This window comes from Hemicordylus capensis, chromosome 1 (assembly GCF_027244095.1).
Source record: "Hemicordylus capensis ecotype Gifberg chromosome 1, rHemCap1.1.pri, whole genome shotgun sequence".
Taxonomy (NCBI): Eukaryota; Metazoa; Chordata; class Lepidosauria; order Squamata; family Cordylidae; genus Hemicordylus; species Hemicordylus capensis.
Window position 1 is genome coordinate 66730099 of NC_069657.1, and position 26201 is coordinate 66756299.

The 26201-nt window shown below is 43.7% G+C and overlaps 1 protein-coding gene across 1 annotated transcript in view; it reads right to left on the minus strand.

Moving 5' to 3' along the window:
• LOC128340283 (formin-1-like) overlaps positions 1-26201 on the minus strand; it is a 35269-nt gene that overhangs the window by 3647 nt on the left and 5421 nt on the right. The window contains exon 2 of the mRNA XM_053285242.1: positions 5234-7179. Coding sequence (XP_053141217.1) covers positions 5234-7055 — 1822 coding nt within the window. The 5' untranslated portion in view covers positions 7056-7179. The remainder of the gene's footprint in view (positions 1-5233; positions 7180-26201) is intronic.

Sequence of the window (26201 nt, forward strand, 5' to 3'; positions counted from 1 at the left end):
TACTACACCACTAGTAGCATACCAAGACATTTTGCTTCCAAGACCTGAAAAGGAGGGAACATTCCCCTCATACAAATTCCCTTCAGCTCCTGAGAGCGCTGGACGCCACTTACCTCCTATAAGTCATGTAGTATAAAAGATTAATCACCTGTCTAGGGGAATGGCTTGATTATGTCATCAGAAAGGCCCCAAGCCTGCTGTAGTGTGAACTCTCAATACGATAGAAGTCATGCGGAGCAAAGCAGCATGGAAAAGAAAGTTACGGTAGCAAAGTTAGGGTTGACGGCAAATGAGAGTGTACTGCTGTGTCTGACAGTGACGGACAGCAGCCATAAAAAGGAGAAGAAGTAGAACATAGTGGATTTTCACCCATAGAGCTGGCTAGCATGGTGCTGCCTATAGATTGGGATGGCTAGTACAGTGTTGCCACCAACTTATGTGGTGCTGCTGGCCACAGCAGAGGTAAAGTGAGAGGGGAGGATAGTTCTAAATCTGCCAGTCCTGCATATTTGCTGCCTGCGATGACCTGCTTCATCCTGCTTCATGGATGGGCCAGCCATGGATGGGCCAGCATGTTTTTTTCAAGCAAACCTAAAACCATCCTGCTTATGAATGGACCATAGGCCAAATAAAGTCTGACCATATTTGAAATGAAAGCAGCCAATTTCTGTGTGTATAGAGTGTGTGTGTGTGTGTGTGTGTGTGTGTGTGTGTGTGTGTGTGTGTGTGTGTTGTTTTCTGTGGCATTCTACTCCACAAAGAAAATATTTCTGCTGAACGAAGTAGACCCCTGCTAACTTGGCAAAGAGGCACCTTTTAATGTGGTGATTGTCTTTATTGAGCAGGGGGAGAGTAACTGGCCCTATCCTCCAGTGACTGTTGCTGGTGCATATCTTATTTTTCTTTTTAGGTTGTGAGCCCTTTGGGGACAGGGATACATCTTACTTATTTATTATTTCGCTGTGTAAACCGCCCTGAGCCATTTTTGGAAAGGCGGTCTAGAAATCGAATGATTGAATGGATGAATGAATGAATAAATAAATAAATAAATTGGTAAATCCCCTCTCAGTTTTATTTCTTTTATATACCTGGTTTCAAGAGTATACTTTTAATGTTTTTCTTCCCTTTTCCCCCCCTATTTGTCTTTTATTTTATTATTAGTTTAGGGCAGTACAACGTTTGAGAGGTTGGCACAAGGTTTGAGGGGACCCCCACATCAGCGTGGCCACTGGCAGGCATTTTGCAGCAGAGGTGCCAGGCGGCGGCGGCAGCAGCAGCAGCTAGGGGCATTCTTTTCACTGCTCCTGTCACAGCACCAGTGGTTCCACCCTAGCTGGCTTACTGTATGTTTCTCAGCAGCAGCCAGCCAGCACTTTGTCTTGGAACCAGAATGCATTACTCTCCCTGATGCAGCATCACAACACTATATCAGGGATGGCAACACTTTAAGTCAGGAGAATGAAAATACAGCAGTGCCTCCATATTCCAGTGCTGAGATGGACAGGGGTGTTGTTCCAGCGTAACTGATGGCATCGGTGCTAGAGGGCCTCTCCTGTGCATTTGCTCTGGGTGTTCACCTGAGGGTACCATATGTTGATGCTGGACCTGAGATAAACACTTTATCTCTCTCCTTTCTATCAGATCTAGATCTCCAAAGTGGTTTAGAAATCCTCCATATATTAGTAAGAAAAGTGTCACAGCAAGTCTTTCAAAAACCATGTCATGATACAAAACAGGAAATTGGTATGAATACATTGCCCTTTTGTTACACAGAATACAGGATTGTTAATCCATTACCAGCATCAAACAGTTTCTCGGCTTTCCTTCCAATTTAATTCACTTTGCTACCCTTCAGTGATTGACTTTTATCAGAAAGTCACATTTCTGGAGACACACACACAAAAAGTTTCGCTTAGAGGTGGCTGGATGGGAAACTAAAACAGGTTTCATGACAAAAGGTTTTCCGCATTTCAACGAACAAGCATGTCAGCTGTCTTCTTCTCAAAAAGGCTCTTTATTTTTTAAAAACTATTTTTTTCAGCATCACATAAGAGCAGATCACAAGATCTTTTTACTGAGTCTCTCATTAAATTTGTTTTGTTTCTTTTAAGATCAAAGACCATTTTTGTGCTCCAGCAGTTGCTAGAGTGGTAGAGCATTTTCTAGACTAATGTAGTAAAGCAAGAACATGGCAGAGCCTCAGGCAATATGGCAACATTGCCTCTCAAGTTTTCAAGCACCACTTTGATCATTCAAGTACCAGTGCTTCCTGTAGAAATCATTCCCTGTATTTTATGAAGCATTTCTTTCAGTACATAGACGCCATCCAGCAGTAGTGGCCAGTGTGGGCACTGGTGGGGGGAGGCGGCGAGAGGCACCATTAAGCATATATTTGTAGGTGTTTACCTTTGCTCTGGCCACACCTGCTGCTCTGAGCAGCAGCATGCCACCCAGCACTCCCTGCAGCAGGGGATTGGCTCCGCCACTCACCTGGCCGCTGGTGGAAGGATCAGCTCTGCGGAAGCCAGGTGAGTGGCAGAGCCGATCCCTGGCCTCAGGGAGTGCTGGGCGTTATGCTGCTGCTTGGAGAAGCTTGCAGGTGTGGCCAGAGTGTAGGTAAGCACCTACTAATTATGCTTAAAGGCTCCTCCCGCTGCCGCCCGCACTGGCCACTAGTGCCATCCCGTAAATTTAGAAAACCATAAAAGCAGCTTATAGGCCAAACACTGCACTTCAGATGCAACTGTCAACATCAGGCCATAGGCAGGCAAACAAATGAGGAACTGAGGTGCGAATCTCAGCAGGATGGAATACTGTGTCAGATCAGGAGGGTCAGTGCAGAGGAAGAGGCCATTGGAAGCCAGGATGTAAGCTGAACAGTTCATCCAAAGGCAGGAGGGGGAAGGTGCTGGAACAAGGATGCAAGCAGGCAGGTGGCAAGAGGTTAGGAAAGTCAAAGGAAACACAGATGAGTAGACAGACAAGCAGCAACACCTGGAGCAACACTAGGAAGCCATATGATGGCAGTCTAGCTGTTGCCCAGGAAAAGCACTGTTTGACCTGGAAGTATTTACAACCAAGAACAAATGGGCTACTTGAATATAGAGCTATCTAGGAACATGGCAAAATAATACTTTCCCTTATTCCTCTAATCTGCACCCTCAAACAGTTCACTTAGAGGGTGTAGCAATGCAAGGACCAAGAGACTTCCAACTTGAATCCAACCTGAGCTTTACAGTGACCCAATCCATGTTTACTCAAAAGTAAGCCCTCACTGATTTCACTGAGATTTGGATCAAAATGTCCATACTTGAAACTGCAACCGTAACTGCAGATATTTTTTTTTAAAAATAGTAATGCATATAATCAAACTGATTAGGTACATATTTGCAATTAGTAGTGTCATGAACATGCTAATTTACTTCTGTTAAGGAGAGTTTGACTGAAAAGAATACCAGAAAGTACACAAGCATCTCAGTATCTTACTGCCACATAATGAAATGATTATCCATGCAATTTCTAGTCAATCTATTTTTATGCAGTAATTCAAATTTCTGGTTTCAGTATTGATTTTAAGAAATCCTGTCTTTATCTGCAGGAATGGAAATGACAGTAATTATCCACGCAAAGGCATCCATCATAGTGCAAAAGCCTGAATCACCATTCTTGTCTCATGACTTGAGTTAATAGCTACACAAGATATTTTAGGTATGGAGCCATATTAAATACAGACACATTTTTATTTTCAGTTATTTGCCAGTTTTGCAATGAAGATAGGCTTAATGTGCTTCCAAGCCATATTATTCAAATGCTTGAGAAGAAAGTTTTGTAAACATCTGCAGTGGTAGCCCAAATTTTAAAAATCACCTTTTTAAAAAAGGTAAGGAAATGCAACATACAATACAATTGTAACAATAAGATGAATGCCAATGTAAATGTATTTAGGATCTCTGTATTTGTGCAAGTTAAAAACATTTAATCCAACCTGTTTCAATAGTGAATGCAAAACAACTAAATAGCAAACCTCTTTCCTCGCCTAGATTCAATATTTGGATCATCACGGCTGTTAGTAATGAGAGTTTGTACAATTGATCTTTACCCAAAACATGTTTAGGATCTGATCTACAGCCACAGGGTCAACATTTAGACTACAGTTTCTTCACTGCCTGTCTTAACGTTCATTACAAAGTGTATACAGTACATACAGTCTTGTATACCATGCTACTGAATTTGGGTCAGATCTTTTCTGAAAGATAATGCTTATGCTCATTCTTTTATGTGATTTTGTAACTTTAAAAAATATGTATCTTGAGTTTCCAGAATAAATTGAGGGTTGTTCAGAAGTTATTTTCCCCTGCTCTTGTTCTTAAAGTAGAAAAAATGCTGAAGATACACATACAGTACTTATATTCCATTATACATCTGATTCTGGGACCAGCTTTTGAGAAGCTTTGGCGGTTCAGTATGTTAGACTTACGTATAATAATTCCATTTAAAACTTGCATGATTATTTTCTCCTCATTACCGTAAATATATCTTAAAGATTTAAGTTCGGAAGAAAGCATCAGTTATTTAATTCTGCTTACAGTCACAACACTAAAAACTTAAAGCCTCTAGACTGGAACTAGAATTGTTCTGCATTTCCATCAGAAAGTGTCTCAAGAAAAGCTTTATGCACATATGCAGTAAATACACTGCAACTTAATGCTGTATGATATTCAGACACAATATTGTTTTAAAACTAGAATTCTGTGATGCCATTCATACATGAGGTGCTGTAAAGTAGATTCTACTCCAAACATATCAACAAAGGCAGACACTGAGCCGGGTCTCACGATCAGTGAGACCTGGAAGGAAAGCGGGGAATGCGGGCTAAGCCCGCTCTCCCTGCACACGAGCAGGGCGGGAGCCCTGGGCGGCCAAATCAGCCACCCACACGATTCCCGGCTCCGTGACGCCCAATTTTTGGCTGATTGTGGGAATAGCCTCACACTGGTTTTCTTGTTAGGTCAATTTTCAAAATTCAGAAAAAACTTCATAGATTGGCAAAATATGTTTAAAGACATAAAAATATTCTAAAATATGATGAATCAATGACCTTGAACAAGTTTTTTTTGTGTAACTCATGAGAACTTGTAGGTCCCATACATTTCAATGAGACTGACACAAGAGAAACTCCTAATAAACTGTGCCTCATCTTGGTTTTTTAAACAATATTTGAAATGTTACTAACCTGAATACAGTTGATGTTGCGGTTGAATGTAGTTTTTTTCCTTAGGACTGCTTTTTCCAGAATGATCCCCACTAGCAAATTGACATGGTCCTGGTTGTCTCATAGAAAGTCCACGATGTCCATATTCTGAACATTTGAAATGCAACTGTGCTTCCAAATCTTTACCCAAAGGGAAATTTGTAGTATGACATCTTGAACGATGAGAGTCACTATACACAGATTCTTGTGCAGTGTCCACCGTGGGCAAAGGAAGTATTCTGTGGTGTAGCTGTGGACTAGGCAGACTTGAGGATAAAGGGGAAGGAAGAGGAGACATCTGTTTGTGTGCATTTGATGCTGGATATGAATTATTAAAAACATTGCTAACTGCTACTAAAGAGGGAGACAGTGGCTTTTTGTCTTCCTGCTTAATGCTGGTCCGTGTCTGATAAATATCAGGATTCAAAGTTATTGGCAGGTGTAAAGACAAATGTTTATTGTTTTCCTGGGATACAGTAGGTCTTGTTTCATAGGCCGAGCCTGGTGGACTTCTGTCTGTTCTTGTAATATGCTGTAATCTCTTCCATTCTGCAGTTTCATCTAACCTGTCATTCTGAATCACTTTCAGAAGTGTTTTATTGACTGCTCCAGCTAGGCTACACGATTCATCAATAACATGCTCTTGTTCTCCTTTATACTGCTGAATATAGCTTTCATGATCTTTCTCTTGCGTCACAGTGGCGAACACAGAACCAATCAATTCTTTACTTCCCTTACTGGCCGCATAAGGTATTTGGCCATATTCTATAGAGGTTCTTGCAGTTCTCTGCAGCTGATGTTCTGAATCTGGTACTTTTGATACCCCTGCAACTTCAGGTTTGCTTTTGCAGATCTCTGCTATAGTCTTATCAAAAGTCTCATATGTTTGGGATGGAAGATCTTGGAAAGAGTTCAACAAAGGGCTGTTCTGCTGCACCTGCATCCCTTGCAGAATGTCCTCTACATCATCTAACAAACTGTGGCTGGAATGTGCAAAACAGTGTCCAAATACATCATTGTCATACTCAGAGAAAGAAACAGAGAGGTCTGTATCAGATCCCAAAGCCCGACTGTTCTCAAGCAAACACTCTTTCCTTGATCTTTCTGATGGTTTATTCACATATGATGATATAACATCTTTGTCTTCTACTTTATTCGAAAATGAACATGTAAAAGAACTGGAAAAGACATCAGCAGGGTATTTGGTAGAAGACAGTATGTCAGTTCCTAACATTTCTTTGCTGTTTAATGCAGGAGGCTCCAGAACTGCAGGGATCTTTCTTTTTATTTTTTTGTTTATGAAATCTTCAATGCTTTCTCTTCGTTTGCTAAATTTCCTTGTTTTTTTGCTTCTCAGGGTGGATGTCTTCTCCATGGATTCCGAGAAAGACTCTTGTTGATCCTTGAATCTCAGATTATCATCATTCAGACTTTCAGAAATGTCCTGCAGCTTTCCATCCTGATTTCCCATATTAACACCTAGAATGTGGGTTGAACTAAGCAGACTAGCCAACAGCCTCTCCTTTTCAGCGTTTAGTTTATACAGTTCAGTGAGAATATTCTTTGTAGTGGTTTGCTTGAAAAAGATATCTCCAATGCTTTCACAGAGCTGGCCTCTTGATCCTACTGCCTCCAAGCCTTCCCTCACTTGATAGCAGTTATGCAAACATTTCTTGGATTTGTCTAGAGTCACACAGCCCTTATATGTGAATCCTCTAACTTTTCCCTTTGGAAGATAGAAACTGACGTAGCAAAGTTCCATTATGGGTCTGTGCAACTGGAGGACAGTATGAGTGCCTTCCATTGTGTTTGCCTAATTACTCATGCACTTAAAATTATGAGGCCAATACTTCTAGCCTTGCATGACACACCATGTGATGCAAGGAAGTTAGAGAAGGAATCTGACTAATCTTCTACTGTAATGTTTCCTGTTAAAAGGAAAAGAAAAGGTTGTCAAAATCAATTGTAGCTATTTCCTACGCCCCCAAGTAAAAACAGAATAAAAGATACTACCCCAGCAGCTGTTTTCTCCCCTGGGTTTTTCCAGGTCTTCGCATCTCTACCCCAGCTCCTTTAAAATTTAATCCAATATACCGGTCTTTGTCACAAGAACATACATTTGAAAACTTTGCCTCAGGGTCAGCCCATCCATTCAGTGACCTGAGACAAGCTAAATAGAACAGCAAATGTTGATGGGCAATGGATTTTGGAGTATTTTACTGACTCCCCCCACCCCCTGCTTATCAGATAATTGCTGCTGGTGCTCCTGAAAAGAAGAGTGGTCACATTCAGGCCCAGCACTCTGCCTGCCTGCCAGTTGGGTGGGTACAACTTATCATCAACACTTTGCATCCAAGTAAGGGTGGGGCAGGGGACAAGGAGTGCAACGCATTCAGAGAGCAGCTATTCATGTTCTCGATTAATCTTTGTTGTACATACAAGCTGAAATGTGAGAAGGGCATGTGGAAATGATATTTTCCCACAGGATATCCTCTGCTCCTAGCAACTACAAGCAGCCTGTCAGGTAGACTATATAATCCATGCTGGTCCCAGAGGATTCCTCACAGACCAATGCCAGCTGAAATCCCAATTCTGTGAGTGCATCTGATCCACCAAAGTGCTGCTGTGAAGATACATCCTAAACAAGCCCATTCAGGAGAGCTATTCACCTTTTGTTATTATAATGTCTCCATATTCTTTAAGCAATGTTTAGTTTTTTCTATAAAGTTTTGCATGAAATTCTGAAGTCTGAAATGACTATTTGCTTGAAATTAGAAGAGTCCCATTGTAACAGGCATTTATCAACATACCTTGCACAAACAGAATCATTCTACTGCAGAAAAACAAAATGGAAACAAAACAAAACAAAATTGTTTGCTTAAAATAAATTGGAAAGTGGAACTCATGAAAATAGCAGAGAAAGAAGTGTCGTTTCTAAATGTAAAGTTCAACCAAAACATGTCTGTTTACATATCTGGTTAGACATTTTATGGATAAAATATGATGTATGAGTGTATGCTATCAGCATTGCAGAAGCTAGAGACATAGTAATTATATTATGCCTTGTTCTAATCTAATTTCTCCAAGTGACATGCATTGTATATTCCATTCCAATTATGCTTCATTTTGGAGAGCAATGTGCTTTTTGTTCAATATGCTACTACCTTCACAGCACGCATATCATAGAACTGGAATAAGTGAGAGAAGTTGTGGAGGAACGAGGCCTAGACCTCTGGGTTCTGTAAATATGCTCCTGAACTGTAAATTGTATTAATATTCCCAAGCCTCTTCTTGTTGTAAATAAGATATGATAATATTGATATTCCTAAAATTCTTATTTTTGTAAATAGGATTGTATGTGTAACTTGCCTTGCAAAGAAAACTGGCAGGGTCAAGAGTTCATGCCTGCTGTACCTTAGTTTCACTTTGAGAATATCAGTTAAACAGTTTGGTTTTGGAGGGAAGGGAAGTTTTGAAAAATGGAGGGAACTTTGAGTTACACTGATTGGGTTATTTAAAAAACTGTTGGAGCAGAATTTGTGAATATATAGAATGGTGGTTCAGGGAGGCATTAGTTGAGTTGAAGCTGAAGTTGGAAAGAGTAACAGTTATATGGAAAGAGTTAAAGTGAAGCTGGAGTCTGAAGAGAGACTTACAGAACTGAAAAATTGCTGACACAGAGCTGTTAAATTCACTGGCTGAGAGTTGTAATATCTGCAGAGCTGAAATCACACAGAAGAACTGAAAAAGAACAGAATCTGAGGCTGAATTGAGGAAAAGCCAGAGTTACTAAAGGTGTTCGTCAAGCTCTCCAAGTTTGGCTTCAGTAAGAATCAGGTTAGTGGATGTGTTTTTGATCACATTATTCTTTATGCTCTTTTGATTAATTTTTTTCATGCTAAACTTGTGAGGAAACTTTTGATTTTAAATTGAACTATTTGCAAAGTAAAATTACTTGTTTATCTTTAAAAGAAAATGTATTGCTTCTGTTTAATTCACCCCATGCCTATAGACCTTACCACTCTACCAAAGTTTGTTTTTGCAACATAAGTTTGAAAGGCTGTTGTGGTAGACTCAGCCTAGAGCACAAACTGGTGGCTGCAGTTAAACTAGTAATTGCCAGGGAGATTCGTGTATCGTGTAGGCAGCAGGGCGAATTCTCCACACAAGTGTTTACAGGATATATGTGCTACAAACAATATGTAAATATTTAAAATCTGACAAAAAATAATACATTTCACAGGACCTCTTTAAATAAGTGATATTAAGAGCATGGCTTTCATTTCCATTTTCCATAATTGTAACTACTATCAATTTCCTATCAAACACCTCTAATGTCTGCTGCTGTTCTTTAATTCTAGTCATCTATATGCTACGTTCATAAGATGTTTCTCTAATTTAACACCTGTCCAAGGAAGTTCTGTATGAGACATATCATGTGAGCTGTAACAATCAGGTGTAGAGTGAGGCTGGCAGCGTCTTGTGTTCAGCTGCCGCTGTGGCCCCCTGGCCCTGCCCCAGCATATGATGTCAGCTGCAGGGGCCCATCTAGCCACACCTCCACTTCTCACATCAGACACAGGGGCATGGTCTCCCTCCCAAATGGGGCCACGGGGCCCTTTTTGTAAGGTAGATCGGCCTATGCTGCGTTGAACAGCATGGGCCAGAGTGACTCTCATAGGAACATAGGAAGCTGCCATATACTGAGTCAAACCATGGGACTATCTAGCTCAGTATTGTCTTCACAGACTGGCAGCGGCTTCTCCAAAGTTGCAGGCAGGAATCTCTTTCAGCCCTATCTTGGAGAAGCCGGGGAAGGAACTTGAAACCTTCTGCTCTTCCCAGAGCGGCTCCATCCCCTGAGGGGAATATCTTACAGTGCTCACACTTCTAGTCTCCCTTTCATATGCAACCATGGCAGACCCTGCTTAGCTTAAGGGGACAAGTCATGCTTGCTACTACAAGACCAGCTCTCCTCTCCTTTAAAGGCAGGGAGAACCGTTCTAGCCACTCTACCAACAGAGCGCGGGCCTATCTCCCTCTCAAACATGGCCGTGCAGCTCCGTTTGAGGGGGAGATTGGCCCCACACACTGCAGCGAGGCCTGGGGTGGCTCTCCGTGCCTTTAAAGGCAGGGAGAGTTGCTCCAGCCCATGCTGCCAATGCAGTGTGGGCCGATTTTGTTCAGCCCTGTTTGGAGGTGAAATAATGCCATCCACGTCTGACGTTGGACACAAGGGGCATGTCAGGGCTGCGAGGAGCGGCCCCAATTGGTGGCGGCCCAGGTTCTTTGAACCCATTTGCCCAATGGTGCCTCTACCCCTGGTAACAACTGCTCATAGAATCAGGCAAAAAGATGTCTGTGCCAATGGAACAGCACTAGGATCAGATCCACATCCAAAAAGTGTGTTGTGCTTAGGGCAGTCCAAGATATTGTGGTGCCTGAGACAAGATGCAAAATGCTGCCTTGCTGTGTGGCCCTGGTGGTGGCCAGAACTCTTTCAAAACCAGCTCTTGTACCCTTTGAAGGTGGATGGGGGGGGGGGGCACGGCGGAAGGAATGTTTCTAGCAGCCTCCTTTTCTCTCCTAAATTTTATTTCAGACTTTGCAAAGAGTCTGAGAAAAGGGGCTTCTTGCTAAGTTTGCAAAGGTCAGATCAGACCCACAGAGCTGTTCTGATGGCAAAGACAGGTGGCATTTTGCTCTCCTGCTGGTGCCCCAATAACTTGCCACCAGCAATGACTGCCTCACCTGATGAGAGAGACATCCCTGGTTGCACTTTAACCACTATAATGGGCCGAGGGTAGCACAGTGGCTCTTTGCATGCCATTCAGAGGACTGAGCAGCCCAGAGGATCAGTGTTGGTACAATCCTAGACCTGAAATTTGTTCTAGTAAGCTACATTTGGGAGCTTGCAAGGACAAGTGGATTACAGCTGCATTAATGCCACTCTTGGTGGAAAGTTTAGGATTTAAAAAAAGCAGGGGGGCAGCCCAGTGGGAATATGAAGAATCTATTTGGTTTTACTCATCGTCTTTCAATTCCTAGTATCCAGTACATATAATCTTAGCCTGGCACTAACCCCACTGAGCGACAACAGCTAAAGGCTCTCATGCAACAGTGATTAACTCTGCATGCTGAAGGGCTAATTTATGTTTGCTGATCTGTGAGCACATAACATGCACTGCACAATCCCCAAAGAAATGAATGGTTATTTTAAGAGAAGGCTTAAAAAACTTTAATCACATTTAACCACATGCATTGCAATTCCATATTGTAAAGAATCTACAAAAATTAAGAAATTTGTCATAAAAATGTAAAAGTTTTTGTTTAGGATCATTTTGTGTTGTGAACCTGTTTGCAAACTTGACCAAACCTCCCTCCCTCCCTCCCTCCCTCCCTCCCTCCCTCCCTCTCTCTCTCTCTCATTCACACAACACACATACACACTCCACAGTATGGGATATGGAAGTTAGGAGTGTGCACGAACCACAGTTCGGGACCATGGGGAGGGGAGCAGGTGCTTTAAGAAAGCGGAGAACAGGACCTTACCTGCTCTCCACTGTCCCATGCAGCTTCCTGCTAGGGTGGTGCTTGGCCAAGTACCCCCACATGGTGCAGGCATGCACATAGCAACTGTGCATGCATAGGCACCACCATTTGCATGGTCAGCATAGCGTTGCTGACTGCACAAATGGCATCCACACATGCATAGATGCCATGTGCATGCTGGTGCCACATGGGGATACTTGGGCTGAGCGCCACCCCAGCAAGAAGCTGCATGGGGTGGTGGAGTGCAAGTAAAGACCTGCTCTCCTCTTTCTTAAAGCTCCTGCTCCCTGCTTCCCTCCCCGTGGTGCCAAACTGGTTTTGACCTTGTCCATACCAGTTCAGCACTGGACTAGTGCCACAGTGGCGTAACTATAATAGGGCAAGGGGAGACAATTGTCTGGGGGCCCACTGCCTTGGGGGGCCTCCCAGAGGCAAGTCACATGACTGACTCCCCCAGCTGCACACCCGCCCGGGCTTCCTTCAGTTGTATTTATCTTCTGAAATTGATGTGAGTGTTAAGACCTGGAGCTACCAGAACAGCATGTCTTTCTCTAGTACCATTAAATGACTTGCATCGTGCACAATTTACAAAACCTTAAAAATAATAATTTAGGATGATGTTTTATTGTGGCATGTAGGAGATATATATATACACACACGTACACACACACACACACACATTTTACTTCATTGAGGGGGGATTATTTTAAAATCTTGTCTCTGGGCCCACTCCAACCTTGCTACTCCCCTGCAGTGCCGAACTGTGGTTCATGCACACCCAGGGTCGTACTTAGGGTGGGGAGACCAAGGCAATTGCCGTGAGTCCCACGCTGGCAAAGGCCCCGCTCTGGGCACACTGCAGTGCAGCCTGCCCTCCTCTCTCCCCCAGTCTCAGTCACAGCCACTTATCTTTCCCAGCATGCAGCCCAGCCAGAGCCGATGTTTTGTGTGGATGTGCAGCACAGGCTTGAAAGGCTCCCAGGCAAGCTGCTAGAGCTCCTTCTCTCTCTGCCTCTCAGCTGTTTGGTGGGTGGGCAGGGCTTCCAGAGAGGCCTCCATGCAAGCCTTGCTGATGTCAGGCAGTCTGATTCACAGCCCCCTGAGGGGATCCTCCTGCAGGATGCTGAGGATGAAGCCCCTCAGACAGAGCACTCACCTGCTGTAGAACAGCAAGAGGCTGCTGGGGAGCTGTTGCTTTCTTCAGATGGGGAAGAGCCGGGATCAAGCAGCAGACCAGTGAACCACATGGAACGCCAAAGAGAATGCAGAAAGGAGCAGCATGTTGGGCAACATAGAAACAGCCGGTTGGCTGCAAAGTCTGATGTGGTGTCTGAACTTGCAGCCCAAAGGCAGGCAGGAGCCTTAATTGGCTTCACCTGGTGTGGGACCTTGAAGAACTATAAAGCCAGACTGCTCCCTCTGCATCACGCTGGTTTCAACTGATTGCTCTAGCGTGCACATTCAGTTTCCAGCTCCCAGAACCCTTGTGTTCTGTTGTTTGCTCCTGGACCCCCAACCTTGGCCTGGATATCGACGTGTGACTTTCTCTGGAACCCTTAGACCACAGAACTGGCAACTCAACTCTTCTCCTGGTGATGACCCTGATTGGACTTGCCATTGACTACGATTTATGGACTGGCAATTCTAGGGTGGGGGGCGTAATTTCTCTTGTTTCCATCTCCCATGTACTTGACTGTATTTTGGCTGGTACTAAACACTGGCTTCACTCCTCCACACTCTAAGCAGCTGTTTTAATTTATTGCAGGAACGCGCACCGCTGACAGCTGAAGCCTGAAGTTCAACGAGGAAGGGAGTAGGTAGGCAAGCAGAGTGTCCAGCACTGGCTGTCCTTGCCCACCACACCATCTCTGCAGACCCTCTGCCCAGCCCAGCATTTGCCTGCTTAGTAATGGAGGTATGATGTGATTTCTTTTATGTGGTTATCCCCCCCCTCCACCCCCGTCTTGAGTATTTAGGAACTGACCTGCCACAGGGTTTTTGGTATTGAGCAGAGATGCAGGGCAGGGTGGGAAGAATATGTATATAAATTGAAGTGGATTGGACAAATTGTTGAAGTGGTTTTTAATTTTTTAAAATTTAAAAAACCCATCAAAAAGTCCAATTAGTGGCTTGTTACATGGCAGAAAGTTACAAAAATGTCTGGAACTGAAAACCCGCCCCCCCTTATAACATCATTCCACCCCCATGTGGAAGAATCTGCCCTTTGCCTTCATAAAAAGGGTAAAACACACCCCTGTCTCCAAAAACAAAATGCTATATACTCCCAACATGGGGAATGCAGTCAAACTGATTTATGAACCTTGCCCAGCTCATACAAAGCATCAAGAGATGACTCAGAACATAAGGTTGGAGATCACCAAGATAAGCCACAATGAATTTGTGCAGCATCTCATATACTAATAGTTCTTTAAAAAATATATGAAAGCAAAATGTAATTAAGGCACTGAAAGCCAGACAATATAAAGCACTGAAGTTGTAGCTGAGCTTTTAGTTAAAATACTAGTTGTAATCAGTAGAAACTGCCATGCAGTCCATAAAAGAACTGTGTTCAAATGCTTTAAGCCAGACATACGTGTTCAGATCAAAAGTAATTCTCAGTGCTCTTACTATATATTTATAAAGATAACTATATGATGACAATAAACTAATGTTTAAATAGAATAAATGCATTAAACACAAACAAACGTTTTGTGCTTAAGAATCCCATGCTTCCATGGCCTACTCCCTCTCTTGTAGCTCAAGATGAAGGAATATATGTTCATAGTAGGTTAGGAATAATAATGTCACAGTAATTAGGAAAATGTACTGGTATTATATTTTTGAAAAAGCAGTAAGATCATTGTGTTAGCTTTTATTTTTAACGTAACTGAGATGATTTTCTTTCATTGAATACAAGAGTAATTCAAACCAGAAGCAGAGCAATGCTACTTAAACTTTGTGTACAGTTGTTTCTGTGATCTGGCACTCTGATTCCTTGCCCAGTTAAATCATGTCCATCCCTCCTTCTATATTTTTCCATATTTTCCTGCTTATCTGATTAAAAACTGGATTTTCAGTATTTTTTCAGAAGCCCAAGATTGTAACATCCTAAGCATCCTCTCCAACCCATTTCAAAACTGGCCCCTTGGTATACGGAAGAACTAGGGCAGGGCTGAAGCAGCAAGGTAGACAACTGGAGCACAAGTGGAGAAACTTGAACACTTGAAAATCTATGCTCAGGCAATATATTCAGCAAAGAAGCTATTCTTTCCTGCCCATATTACATCTGCAAGCTCACATCCATTGGAGTTGTTCAGGGTTGTGAGTGGGCAAGTACATGCCCTTACTCCCTTGAATCAGAATTTGGAACTGTGATGTTTGTGACATTTTTAATGAGTTCTGTGACGTTTGATAAGTTTAAAGAGTTCTGTAACATAATGAGTCCGCTGGGATATTTTAAATAAGTTCTTTGTGGATAAAATCCTCCTCAGCCTCCACACATGGGGAGACTCTTATTTCAGCAGGGAGATTAGTCAGTAAACCATTCACTGCTCATGTCTAAGAACATGTAGCTCGGATGAGAGGCTAACTGAAGGCTGGTGGCAGGATAGAGGGAAAGTATGTTGGCCTTCCTCCACTGCATGATACCCAGCCTGATGGAAGGCAGCAAATCTGACAGTCTTTATATATGCCAGTAGCATCAGATTGTGGCACTGACTGTGACACCTGATTTTCCAGACCAGGAGGATTATAGGCTGTTGTGTGAATATCCCATCCACAATAGCTTGTAATATTTAAGAGAACTAGCTTAACCATGCAGAGCATCTGTGCACTAGTACTTGATTGCTCCCCTCACTCCTCTGCCACAGACCCTTCACCTTGGAGATCTCTCCACCCTCACCTGAGCTGTGCTCCTGCTCCTCCTCCTCCACCACCCCACTGCTTCCACACAAACCCCCTCACCCCTCTTGGTTGCAGCTGCGGCATTGCCAGCACCAACTGGCCAAGCTGCAGTCCCCTAACTGCTCACCCATCCTCACCCGAGCCCCGCTCCTGCTCCTCCCCGCAGGAGCAGCAGCAGCAGCAGCAGTGGTTGACCGGGCCCTTCCTTGATGCCGCTGCCTCCATGGCTGCTCATTCCCTTCAGGATGCTGACAGGCCTGGGCCAGTCCCTCACCTGCCTGCCTCTGTTGTGGCCCAAATAAGCCAATTTGGGTCAGATCCCACAGCCCAGGAGGCCAAATTTGGGCCTGTCCCAACTTCCAGCAAATCAATAAAAGAGTCTTTAATTCAGGGTCTCACTGATCTGTGAGTGAACTGAGCAACGCTTGAGAAAGGAGCCAGATCGTTTGTGTCTTGCATAACACTAAGTGTTTAGAAGAAGATGGAGGCTAAATTTTACCTCTTCTCCATCGTAATCTTTGCAATATTGGTATGCTATAATTGCTGCTTATTGATTGCCTGCTTCACATTCATTCAGTGGCTATCACATTGTAATGTTTCCAGTCATGCATACTAGATAGAGTTCACCCCAAATGCCAGAATATTATATTCTAATTTAGTTCTCTCTTTCTGCTTTCTCTTCTTATACCCTTGGCCTTTTAACACCTCTTGGGCAAAGGTTTTTGGAGTATGCTAGATCTACACTCTGCAAACTCAGAAATGTAGGTTGCTTTAAGAACCTGAGAAAACAGTTTTCTTCCAGGCAACCAGATTTAGCACCTTCTGGAGAAAGGTCTAATCTTCAAGAACTTCTTCTTAAGAGTGACAAGCCAGCTGATTTTAGACTCAAGCAATTAATATTTTGGGAGATTTGTGACATGTTGGGATCTTGGAAGAATTTTGGTGTTCAGATAAGAGGACCGAACAAATGTATAAAAACCCAGACTTTCAGAGATGGCTTCAGCATCCTTTTGCCCAACAAGCAAATCTTGCTCATCCTAGTGCTTGCTGCCTTTGGTGCGGAGCAAACAGAAGCTCATTATTCAGTCAGGAGACAGTCTGTGACTTCTCACCACATGACTGAGAAGCAAGACTCTCCCTGATCCAATTTTATTGATCCAGGCGTCAGCCTAAGATCTTGACACATCAGCTTGAAGCCTGTCAGCAACACTCTCTAGCATCAGTCACTAACATCGGTAATGCCCATTGGGCCTCGACTAGATCTGGTAACATGTTTTCTTCAAAGAACTAGGCTTTGTCCCCATCCTACTACTAACCCCTGGCGTTCTGCTTCCCCGCTCCTGAGCTATCTCCCTCCCTTCTCTTTATTTTCTCTATCTCTTGTGCTAGGTCTGGCAGCTAGCCTAACACTGAGAAGACATACATCCAACACCTTTGTCAGCTAGGAATACTGCATTATACTTGTCCAGCAGGGTCCCCTGCTGGCCTTAATGGCTCCAAAGTTCATTCAGCAGCCAAGGCCAGAGAGGCTGCAGGCGGGGCGGGCAGCCAGGCAGGGCAGTTTGATGAATGGCCAGCCAAGACGCTGTGAGATCAAGGAGCCAGGCTAGAGGGGCCGGGAGAAGGGTGGGGGCAAGTGAGGGAGGAGGCAGCAGCAGACAGAGGCACAGCTGAGGGGGATATGGGTGAGATCAGCCTGATATGGCAAGGCAGAGGTCCAATTAGCAGGGTCGTGGGATGCACCAGTTGTCAGGAGGGATTTAAGGCAGGTTCAGCCAGTGATGAGGGGAGTTGGAAGGTGAATGGTGGAGACCTCCGGAGAGAGACTGCCACAGCGACCCCAAGGAGCCAGGAGGAGGAGAGCTGAAGTGAACCAAACCCCCTCCCCTCAAAAACTCTGACGCCCTGCCTGGGGGAGGCAAGAGGGAGAGATAAAACAGTCATGGAGGGACCAGTGGCATGACAACACTACACTTAGAAACATGATTGACTTGACTGATTTATGTTATTGCCTTGAAAACCAATTTGCCTTAATAAAGCCCATTGAACTCTGAGTGTGCCTGCCTGCCTGCCTGCCTTCCTTCCTTCCTTCCTTCATGTCCAGATCATACATGGCTTCCATACAAAGAACTTGTGCCACTAGGTGGAAAGTGTGACCAAGCCTAATTCTCATCACTTTATCTAGCTCTGGAGCAGATTCAGGGTGTGAATCAGGCTTGGCTCACAACCCCTCAGTCCGCCAATGGCCTTGGTAGCCCCGGCAGCAGCAGTTGACTGGGCCCTTCCTTGCCACCACCACCACCACCACCACCGTCATGACTACTCATTCCCCTCAGGCTGCTGACAGGCCCAGGCACATCCTTGACCCCTCCTTCTTTCTCTCGTCACCTCCCTTCTTTTTCTCTCTTTCTTTCTCCTCTGCTTGCTCTTCCTCACTGTCTTTCTTCCCTTCCCTTTCCCCCCTCTCTCCCCGCCCCTCCCTTCCTGAGTTAACAAATTTTCCTCATCTAATTCGCACAGTGGCAACCTCCTTCTCCTAAAGGGGCTCTTTCCTCGCTCATGGCCCCTCTCTTCACAGACTTCTGCCATCTATCTATCTATCTATCTATATTCTTCTCTTTTCTACAATCAAGCACATTTTCTACCCAGTAACAGTTGCATTCCAATTGATGTTAACCATCACAGGCACCTCCTCCCTATCTGCATATGGAATCCCTACTGCCCAATTATCACAGTTCTTCTGCTCTGTTACTTTAATAGATAAAGCACTGTGTGAGCGGGGCTTGCCATGTACGTCCTTAGCTATATATAGATATATAGATATAGATATAGATATATAGAGAGGTCTTCTTCACTATGAGCCCCAGTGCCCACTGAGATTAGCTGAAGAGGTCTGTCTACAGCTGCCAGTTTGTCAGGTAGCTACTAAGGGATAGGCCCTCTCTGTAGCTGCCCCGAGACTTTGGAATGCACTCCCTGATGAAATTTAGTATTTTATTTTATTTATTTAACACATTTCTATACCACTTCCTGGTGGTCCATGGGTGGTTCACAATCTAAAAACACAACAATTAAAACATTAACACAGTTAAAACAGTTTAAAATACAGATTAAAACCTCTAAAACTATAAACTAAAAGCCTCATTAAACAGGTATGTTTTCACATTCTTCTTAAAAACATCCAGAAAAAGGGAGGCTATAATTGCATGAAGTGCATTCCAAAGTTCCGGGGCAACCCTAGAAAAGTCCCAGTTTTGAGTCACCATCAACTGTGCCAGTAACGACTGCAACCAGACCTCCCCAGGTGATCTTAATAGGTGGCAGGGTTCTTGAAGAAGAAGGTGTTATCTTAAATACCTTGGACCCAAGCCATTCAGGGCTTTATAGGTAACAAACAACACTTTGTATTTCGCCCAGAAACTTATTGGCAGCCAGTCTTGTTCTTTTAAAATGGGTATAATATGATCTCTTTGGGTAACCCCAGAGACCAACCTGGCTGCTACATTCTGTACCAACTGCAGTTTCCATACAAAGGCAGCCCAATGTAGAGTGCATTGCCCTAGTCAAATCTGGATGTTAGCAGCAGATGCATCAATGATTTAAAGTAATTTATCTCCAGAAATGGATGTAGCTGGCATATCAACCAAAGCTGATAGAAAGCTCTCCTGGCCACTGCCTCAGCATGAGACCAGGCAGAGGTTTGGATCCAGAAGTACTCCCAGACTACACAACTGCTCTTTCTGGGGGAGTGTAACCCCATCAAGAACAGGCAGACCTAAGCCACTTCCTAAGTTTTGTCCTCCCACAATGAGTACCTCTGTCTTGCTTGGATTCAGCTTAGTTTGTTCTCCCTCATCCAGCCCATTACTGCCTCCAGGCAGGCATTTAGAGAAGTTAGGCTATTACCTGATGAAGTTGAATGGAAAAATACATTTGGGTGTCATCAGCTAATTGATAACACCACCACCACCACCCGCACCAAATCCCCTAATGATCTCTCCCAGCAGTTTCATGTAGATGTGCATTGGAGATAGAATGGAGCCCTGCGAGACCCCATACAATAGCTCTCATTTTGAAGAGCAACAATCTCCAAGTGACACCATCTGGAACCTACCCAAGAGATAGGAGCAGAACCACTGCAAAGCAGTGCCTCCCACTCCCAACCCCTTCAGGCACTCCAGGAAGATACTGTTGCCAATAAGCTAAGTTTTGGGGTAGCACTGCAAAGCACCCTTCTACTAGATGCCTCAGCCGCCCAAGATCATGAGCTCATGGTCTTCATGAACTTTTCACCCTTCAGGTCAAGTTGTCAACAAGACCAAAACAGAACACACCCACCCCTCACTAACGAGGCATAGCCAAGCTATAAAGGTAAAGCTGCTACATTCATTACCCCCATTAAAGGTAAATCACTCTCATCCTCTCATCTATGAGATAACAGTGAAGTGCTCTCCTATAAGAAGCACAGATAAACGGCAAATATCCCAGCACATTAATGAGTTAACTAGTGAAGGCCAGGGAGGAGCTGCTCGTTAACAAACTATAGGAGGGTATCTTTGCACCTGGAGACATCACGATCTCTGAAATAGTAAATAAGCACAGCCCAAATTCACATCCACATAGCTTGTTCTAGCCTTTTGTAAAGAAGGGCCCACCTAAAGTGACTAAGTTCATGTAGCAATGGATTCTGTTGTTTTGTCCAGCAACTCCTTCCCCGCCAGGGTGGGAGAGCCACCTGAGTGAGTCAATAGATGCCTAAAGGCATATATTTGGATATAAGTACCCCTAGCCAGGCCACAATGGCCTCAGATTCTGTTGGATTCTGCCTGAACTCTGCTTGGACTACAGATTCTCAAAAGCCAGCTGTGGCTGCTGCCTCCTCACTCTTTCTCCCCGCTTCTACCCTACACTACACTCCAGAAGAGGCCTGTGAGCCCCGCCATCATGCAACCAACAGACCTTGGAAGGACTGGTAATACTAACTTCTCACCCCTCCCTACACTCTCCTTCTACTTCTGCTTGCTCCCTTCCCCACTCTCCAGACACTTTGCATTGCATGCTTCTAAGTAGGCTCTTATTCAGGACTTTAGCCAAATTGTTACAGGCCTTTAACAAGACTCTCATTTAGAACCTTAGCTGAATTACTCAGTTGCCTGACTAAACTCTCTTTTTGCCTTCTATAACTCCCCACTTTGCCCTCAATAAAGCTTTTAAACTGTATCCATCTCCTCATTCTTTCCAAATACAATAGAACTGCTAAATTGATACTGGAACTGAACTGCTCCCCAATCTGAGCTAATTTCCCCACTTTAGCCAAAAGCATAGCTGAAGCACCCCAGCCAATTGCTCCGGGGAAGTCTTAGTAACAATGCCATGGTTGATGGTATTGAAATCCACCAAGAGATCCAGAAGGATCAACAGAGTCATATTCCCCCTGTCAATTCCTAATTGGAGATCATCCAACAGGATGACCAATACCTGTTCAACCCCATAGTCTGTGCAAAAGCCAGTTTGAAATGTGTCTAGATAATCCACTTCTTCCAAGACTGCCTGGAGCTGAGATGCCACCACTCTCTCAATCACCTTGCCACTACAGTAGGCTCTGAAGTAACTGTAGTCTAGTTCGGCTCAAATATAAGAAATTTTATCTGCAAAAATCTCATTTAAAATGTCACAGTGCGTAATTGATGGATCCAAATTCTCATTCAAGGGAGTGGGGGCATGTACTAGCCCTCTCACTACCCTAGACAATTCCGCTGGACATGAGCTTGCAGAGACACTGCAGGCAGAAAAGAACTGCTTCTTTGCTGCTCACATTGCCAGAGAATGGATCTTCAAATGCACTCTATGTTGAAATCTGTCGAATTCAAGACAAGCTCTTCTCCACTTGTGCTGTAGCCATCCAGCTTGCTGCTTCAGTTCCCATAGTTCTTCCATATACCATTTAGAAGTGGGTCAGAGAGGGCGCTTAGGGGCAATTATGTCTACCACCCTAGTAAGTTCATTATTCAAATTCTGAACCAGGGCATCGACAGAATTGCTGGCAGGATTAACCTTAAAGCCTTCCAATGCTTCCTAGAATCTTATTGGATCCAATAGCCTTTTCAGGTGGACCATCATAATAGGTCCTTCATCCCTGCATTATGGCTGTGAGTCCAACCTTAACCAGATGGTTATCCTTCCATGATAATGGGGAAATCACTGGAGTCCCCACCCATGGAACAATACCCTGATCAGAGCCAAAAACTGGGGCCGGTTACTTGTCAGACTGTATTCACCCATATGAATCTGCCAGGCCCCTCTGCTCATCATCTCAGGCCCTGCTCATGACCCCGCCACTAACAGAGATCCAGTTGGTGGGGACTAGAGACAGGCCCTTTTCGGTTGTGGCTCCTTGGCTTTGGAACACCGTCCCTGAAAAGCTTCACCATGCTCCCTCCCTCAGTGTTTTTAAAAAATATCTTAAAACGCACCTTTTAAGGAGGCTTTTAATGCTTCATGTTTTGGTTATATCTGGTAGGTTCTTTAGATTTTTATAATTTTCAGTGTTTAGCTTTTAAAATAACCTTTAATTTGAACTTAATAATGGTTGTGGTTTTTAATCTGACAGCTCTTTTTGTTTAATTTAGTTAATTTTATTACTTTTATTGTATCTTGTATCTATCGTATTGTTGTGAGCCGCCCCGAGCAGTAGTGCACTGGAGGGGCGGGGTATAAATATTTTAAATAAATAAATAAATAAAAACCAAATCAAAAGTGTGATGAGCAATGTGCATTGATCCCGAGATCACTAGGGATAGGCCCATCATTGTCATGGCTGCTTTGAACTCCTGAGCGGATCCTGACAAGTTGGTTCCAAAGTGAACATTAAAATCCCCCAGAACTATCAATCTGGGAGACTCCAATGCCAACTCCACATCCAAGTCAGTCAGCTCAGTTAGGGACTCTGTTGGGCAGCAGGGTGAATGCTAAATCAACAGAAGTCCCAGTCTATCCTTGGCCTCCAGACACAGATACACACATTCAATATAGGCAAATTCCCTGACAGGAACCCTGGTACAGCCACTCCTCTTATACAGCACAACCACTCCACTCATGTTTTCTCACCCACTCCACAACAGAGTATCCTGCTTATCCAGAAATAAGAGCTTTCCCATCTCTGACAGCTTTAAAAAAGTATTTGAATTGAAGGTACATTTATTTACCCAAGCTTTTTATTTTATTTAGTTATTTATCATATTTTTATACTGCCTGATATGTATATCTCTAGGCAGTGTACAAAATTTAAAATATTTAAAAGCCACAAGTTAGAATACATGACAATAAAAACAACAGAATAAAATTAATGAAACAAGTTTTTTAAAATTATTAAAATTAATTCTAATTAAAGGCCTGTGAGAACAGGAGGGTCTTGAGGTTCTTCCTGAAAACAAACAGAGGAGATGCTTTTATTTCAGCAGGAAGCTTATTCCAAAGCCCTTTTAACTAGAATTGTGGTTTTAAATTGTTTTTAATTTTTGTTTTTCTTTGTTTTATGTTTTAACTCATCCAGAGATGTAGGTTTGGGGCAGTTTACAAATATAACAAACCAACAAACCAAAGTGTCTGACTGGGCTCGAACGCCACAATGCCTGATGCTACTGGGCACTGAAGACCCAGAACTAAGACTTGGATTCTGAGGGTGGTAGCTACTTTAGAACCATTTGATCCAAAGGAATCAGAGAGACAGAAAACCAAATACCAGCTTTTAATGAAGCGTGTTTTGCTGACAATGTTATAGTGAAGGATTAAGCAGGAAAAAGAGAACACTTCAAACCATCTATCAGTTCTTATAAATGAGGGAGTTTATGAACAGCCCATTTCAAATGACTTTTTTGGATTTATTCCTGAAGAAGTTTATCAGATGAATATTTTGCACAGTATAGCATCATATCTGCTCCATTTAAACAAAATGAAAAAGCTCTCACAATTATGGCTTTAGAAACAAACAAACCACCATAGAATCACTGTTACACAGCAAAATGCATCTAACTACTTTTGAGTACAGGCCCAGAAGCACAGAAAAGATTCAGTTGAACTCACAGGCCAAAGTAAAAAAGTAATTACAGATAAAAGGAAACAGCATTAGCCAGGGGGTCTAGAGGCTTAATGTGGAACAGCAGTCTTTTCAAGCAACAAACAACGTAAATGCCAAACATACTCTAACAGGTTGTTGATGCCTCTCTTCACAGATACCCTGGGTTCCACAGTTCCAGTTGCCTGGTCACCAACTACCGCTCCCAATTTAAACTCCTACTCACTTTGTTTCAATAGTTCCTCATTTATTAATTATTTATTTATTGCATTTTTATACCTCCCCATACAAAAAGAAAAAAGTCCCTGGGCAGTTCACAATCTAAAAACCATTAAAACACAGACACAATTAAAACATTTTTTAAAAAAACATTTTATCCCGCTCTTCCTCCAAGGAGCCCAGAGCGGTGTACTACATACTTAAGTTTCTCCTCACAACAACCCTATGAAGTAGGTTAGGCTGAGAGAGAAGTGACTGGCACAGTTACCCAGCTAGTATCATGGCTGAGTGGGGATTTAACTCTGGTCTTCCGGGTCCTAGTCCAGCACTCTAACCACTACACCATGGTGGCTCTCTTTTATTTGTATTTGAAAATACAAATAAAAACTCTAAAACCTGAAGCTTTAAAACTATAAATGAAAAGCCTGGCTAAACAGGTATGTTTTCAGGTCTTTCTTAAAAACATTTAGAGAAGGGGAAACTAATTTCATCAGGAAGCATGCTCCAGAGCCCCGGGGCAACCCTAGAAAAGACCCATCACTAGAATGAAAAAGCCTACTTCAGATGTGCACCTCTTATGGAAGTGTATTTTAAAGATTTATTTTAGTTCTAATATTCAACATAAAAATTTAGTTATCACAAAGCTTTCCAGCCATAGCTGTATATGTTGGTGATATATGTTCATCAGAAAATAGTGAAGAAACTAAAATAGCAAAAGCATTTACTCAAAATTAAGGAGAATGTGTCTACAATATCTAGTTTAAAATTCCTATTGTCTTTCTACTTTCAGGGAACATTTCTCTCATTGACTTGCCTGTCAATGGGCCCCTTCACAATGCAGATGATTCTGAGACATGTTCAAGAGTACATACTCCAGGGATGTCTCCCCCATGAGGGAAACTGAGTTAGTCATCTCAGATGCACCTTTGGGGGTAGCCGAATGCACTCCTGCCACCCTCACATAGCCCCTTGCCTCCTGCCTAGATAGTTTATGTTGGCTTCATGCCTGAGGCTGATGGATGAAATGCTGCTCCCCCACTCAACTGGCCTCACCTGCTGGGCTGGAGCTGATGCAACTTTGTTGCTAGCCTCACCCCACCCCAACCTCCCAAACTTGGGTGATACCCTTTGAAGAGGAGGTCACTGCCGCCCACCACACAGGAGGCTGCTGTGCTTCTCCATTCTGCCTCTGTAGTTGCCAGTAGTGGCAGCAGGAGTTTTCTCCTCCTTTGTTTCCACGGGGTCTCCTTCTGTCCAAGCATGTGCCAAGAAGCTCCCGGTGGAAAGAAGCCTGGAGGCTATATATGTCATGTTATTAAAGTGTCGGCAGAAAGAGGTCTCTCCCCCTTCACTTTCACTGGGTCTCCTGCCCATGCTTGAAGGGAAGAAGACCCAGTGAAAGTGAAGGAAGAGAGACTTCCTCCTGCTGCTGCTGCCATCTACCAGGACAACCTGGCAGCCTCCCACTCACTCTCCAAAGAGCTGTGCCTGGGCTTGGGAGGCTGGGATAGGATTAGCGATAGGGATGTGCAAACAGGTTCAACATCGAACCTGTTCGACATCGAACCTGTTTGGTTCGATGGTTTGGGGTTGAACTGAACCATCCCCTGTCCAGTCCGACCCCGGACCGAACATCTCCCGACTGTTCAGGGGTTCGTGGACCTTTTAAAATAAATAAATATTTTTTAAAAAAATTACCCCCTTCAGGGTAGTTGTTGGAGGCGGGTGTGTGTGTGTGTGTGTGTGTTCCATGGAGGTTCCCCCTCCCCCTGTCAGCCTCCCTTGCAGCCCATACCGGCCAGTTCAGCCAGCTCTTCAGCCCATTCGGGCCTTCCCCCTCCGGCCTGGTGGCCATTTTGGAGGCTGCCACACCTGCGCAATTGGCCTCTGCATGACCCAGGCCACACAGAGGCCAATTGCGCAGGCTTGGCGGCCTCCAAAATGGCTGACGCACCAGAGGGGGAAGACCTGAACGGGCTGAAGAACCAGCTGAATGGGCTGGTTTATTTTATTTATTTTTATTTATTGTTGCATTTCTATACCGCCTTTCGTTAAAAGACAACCCCAAGGCGGTTTGGGCTACAAGGGAGGGTTGTGGGGGAGGGGGAACCTACAAGGACCCCCCGCCCCGCCACCTCCAACAACTATCCAGAACGGGGTAAGTTAAAAAATCAGATTTTTTTTAAAAAAAATGTTCACAAC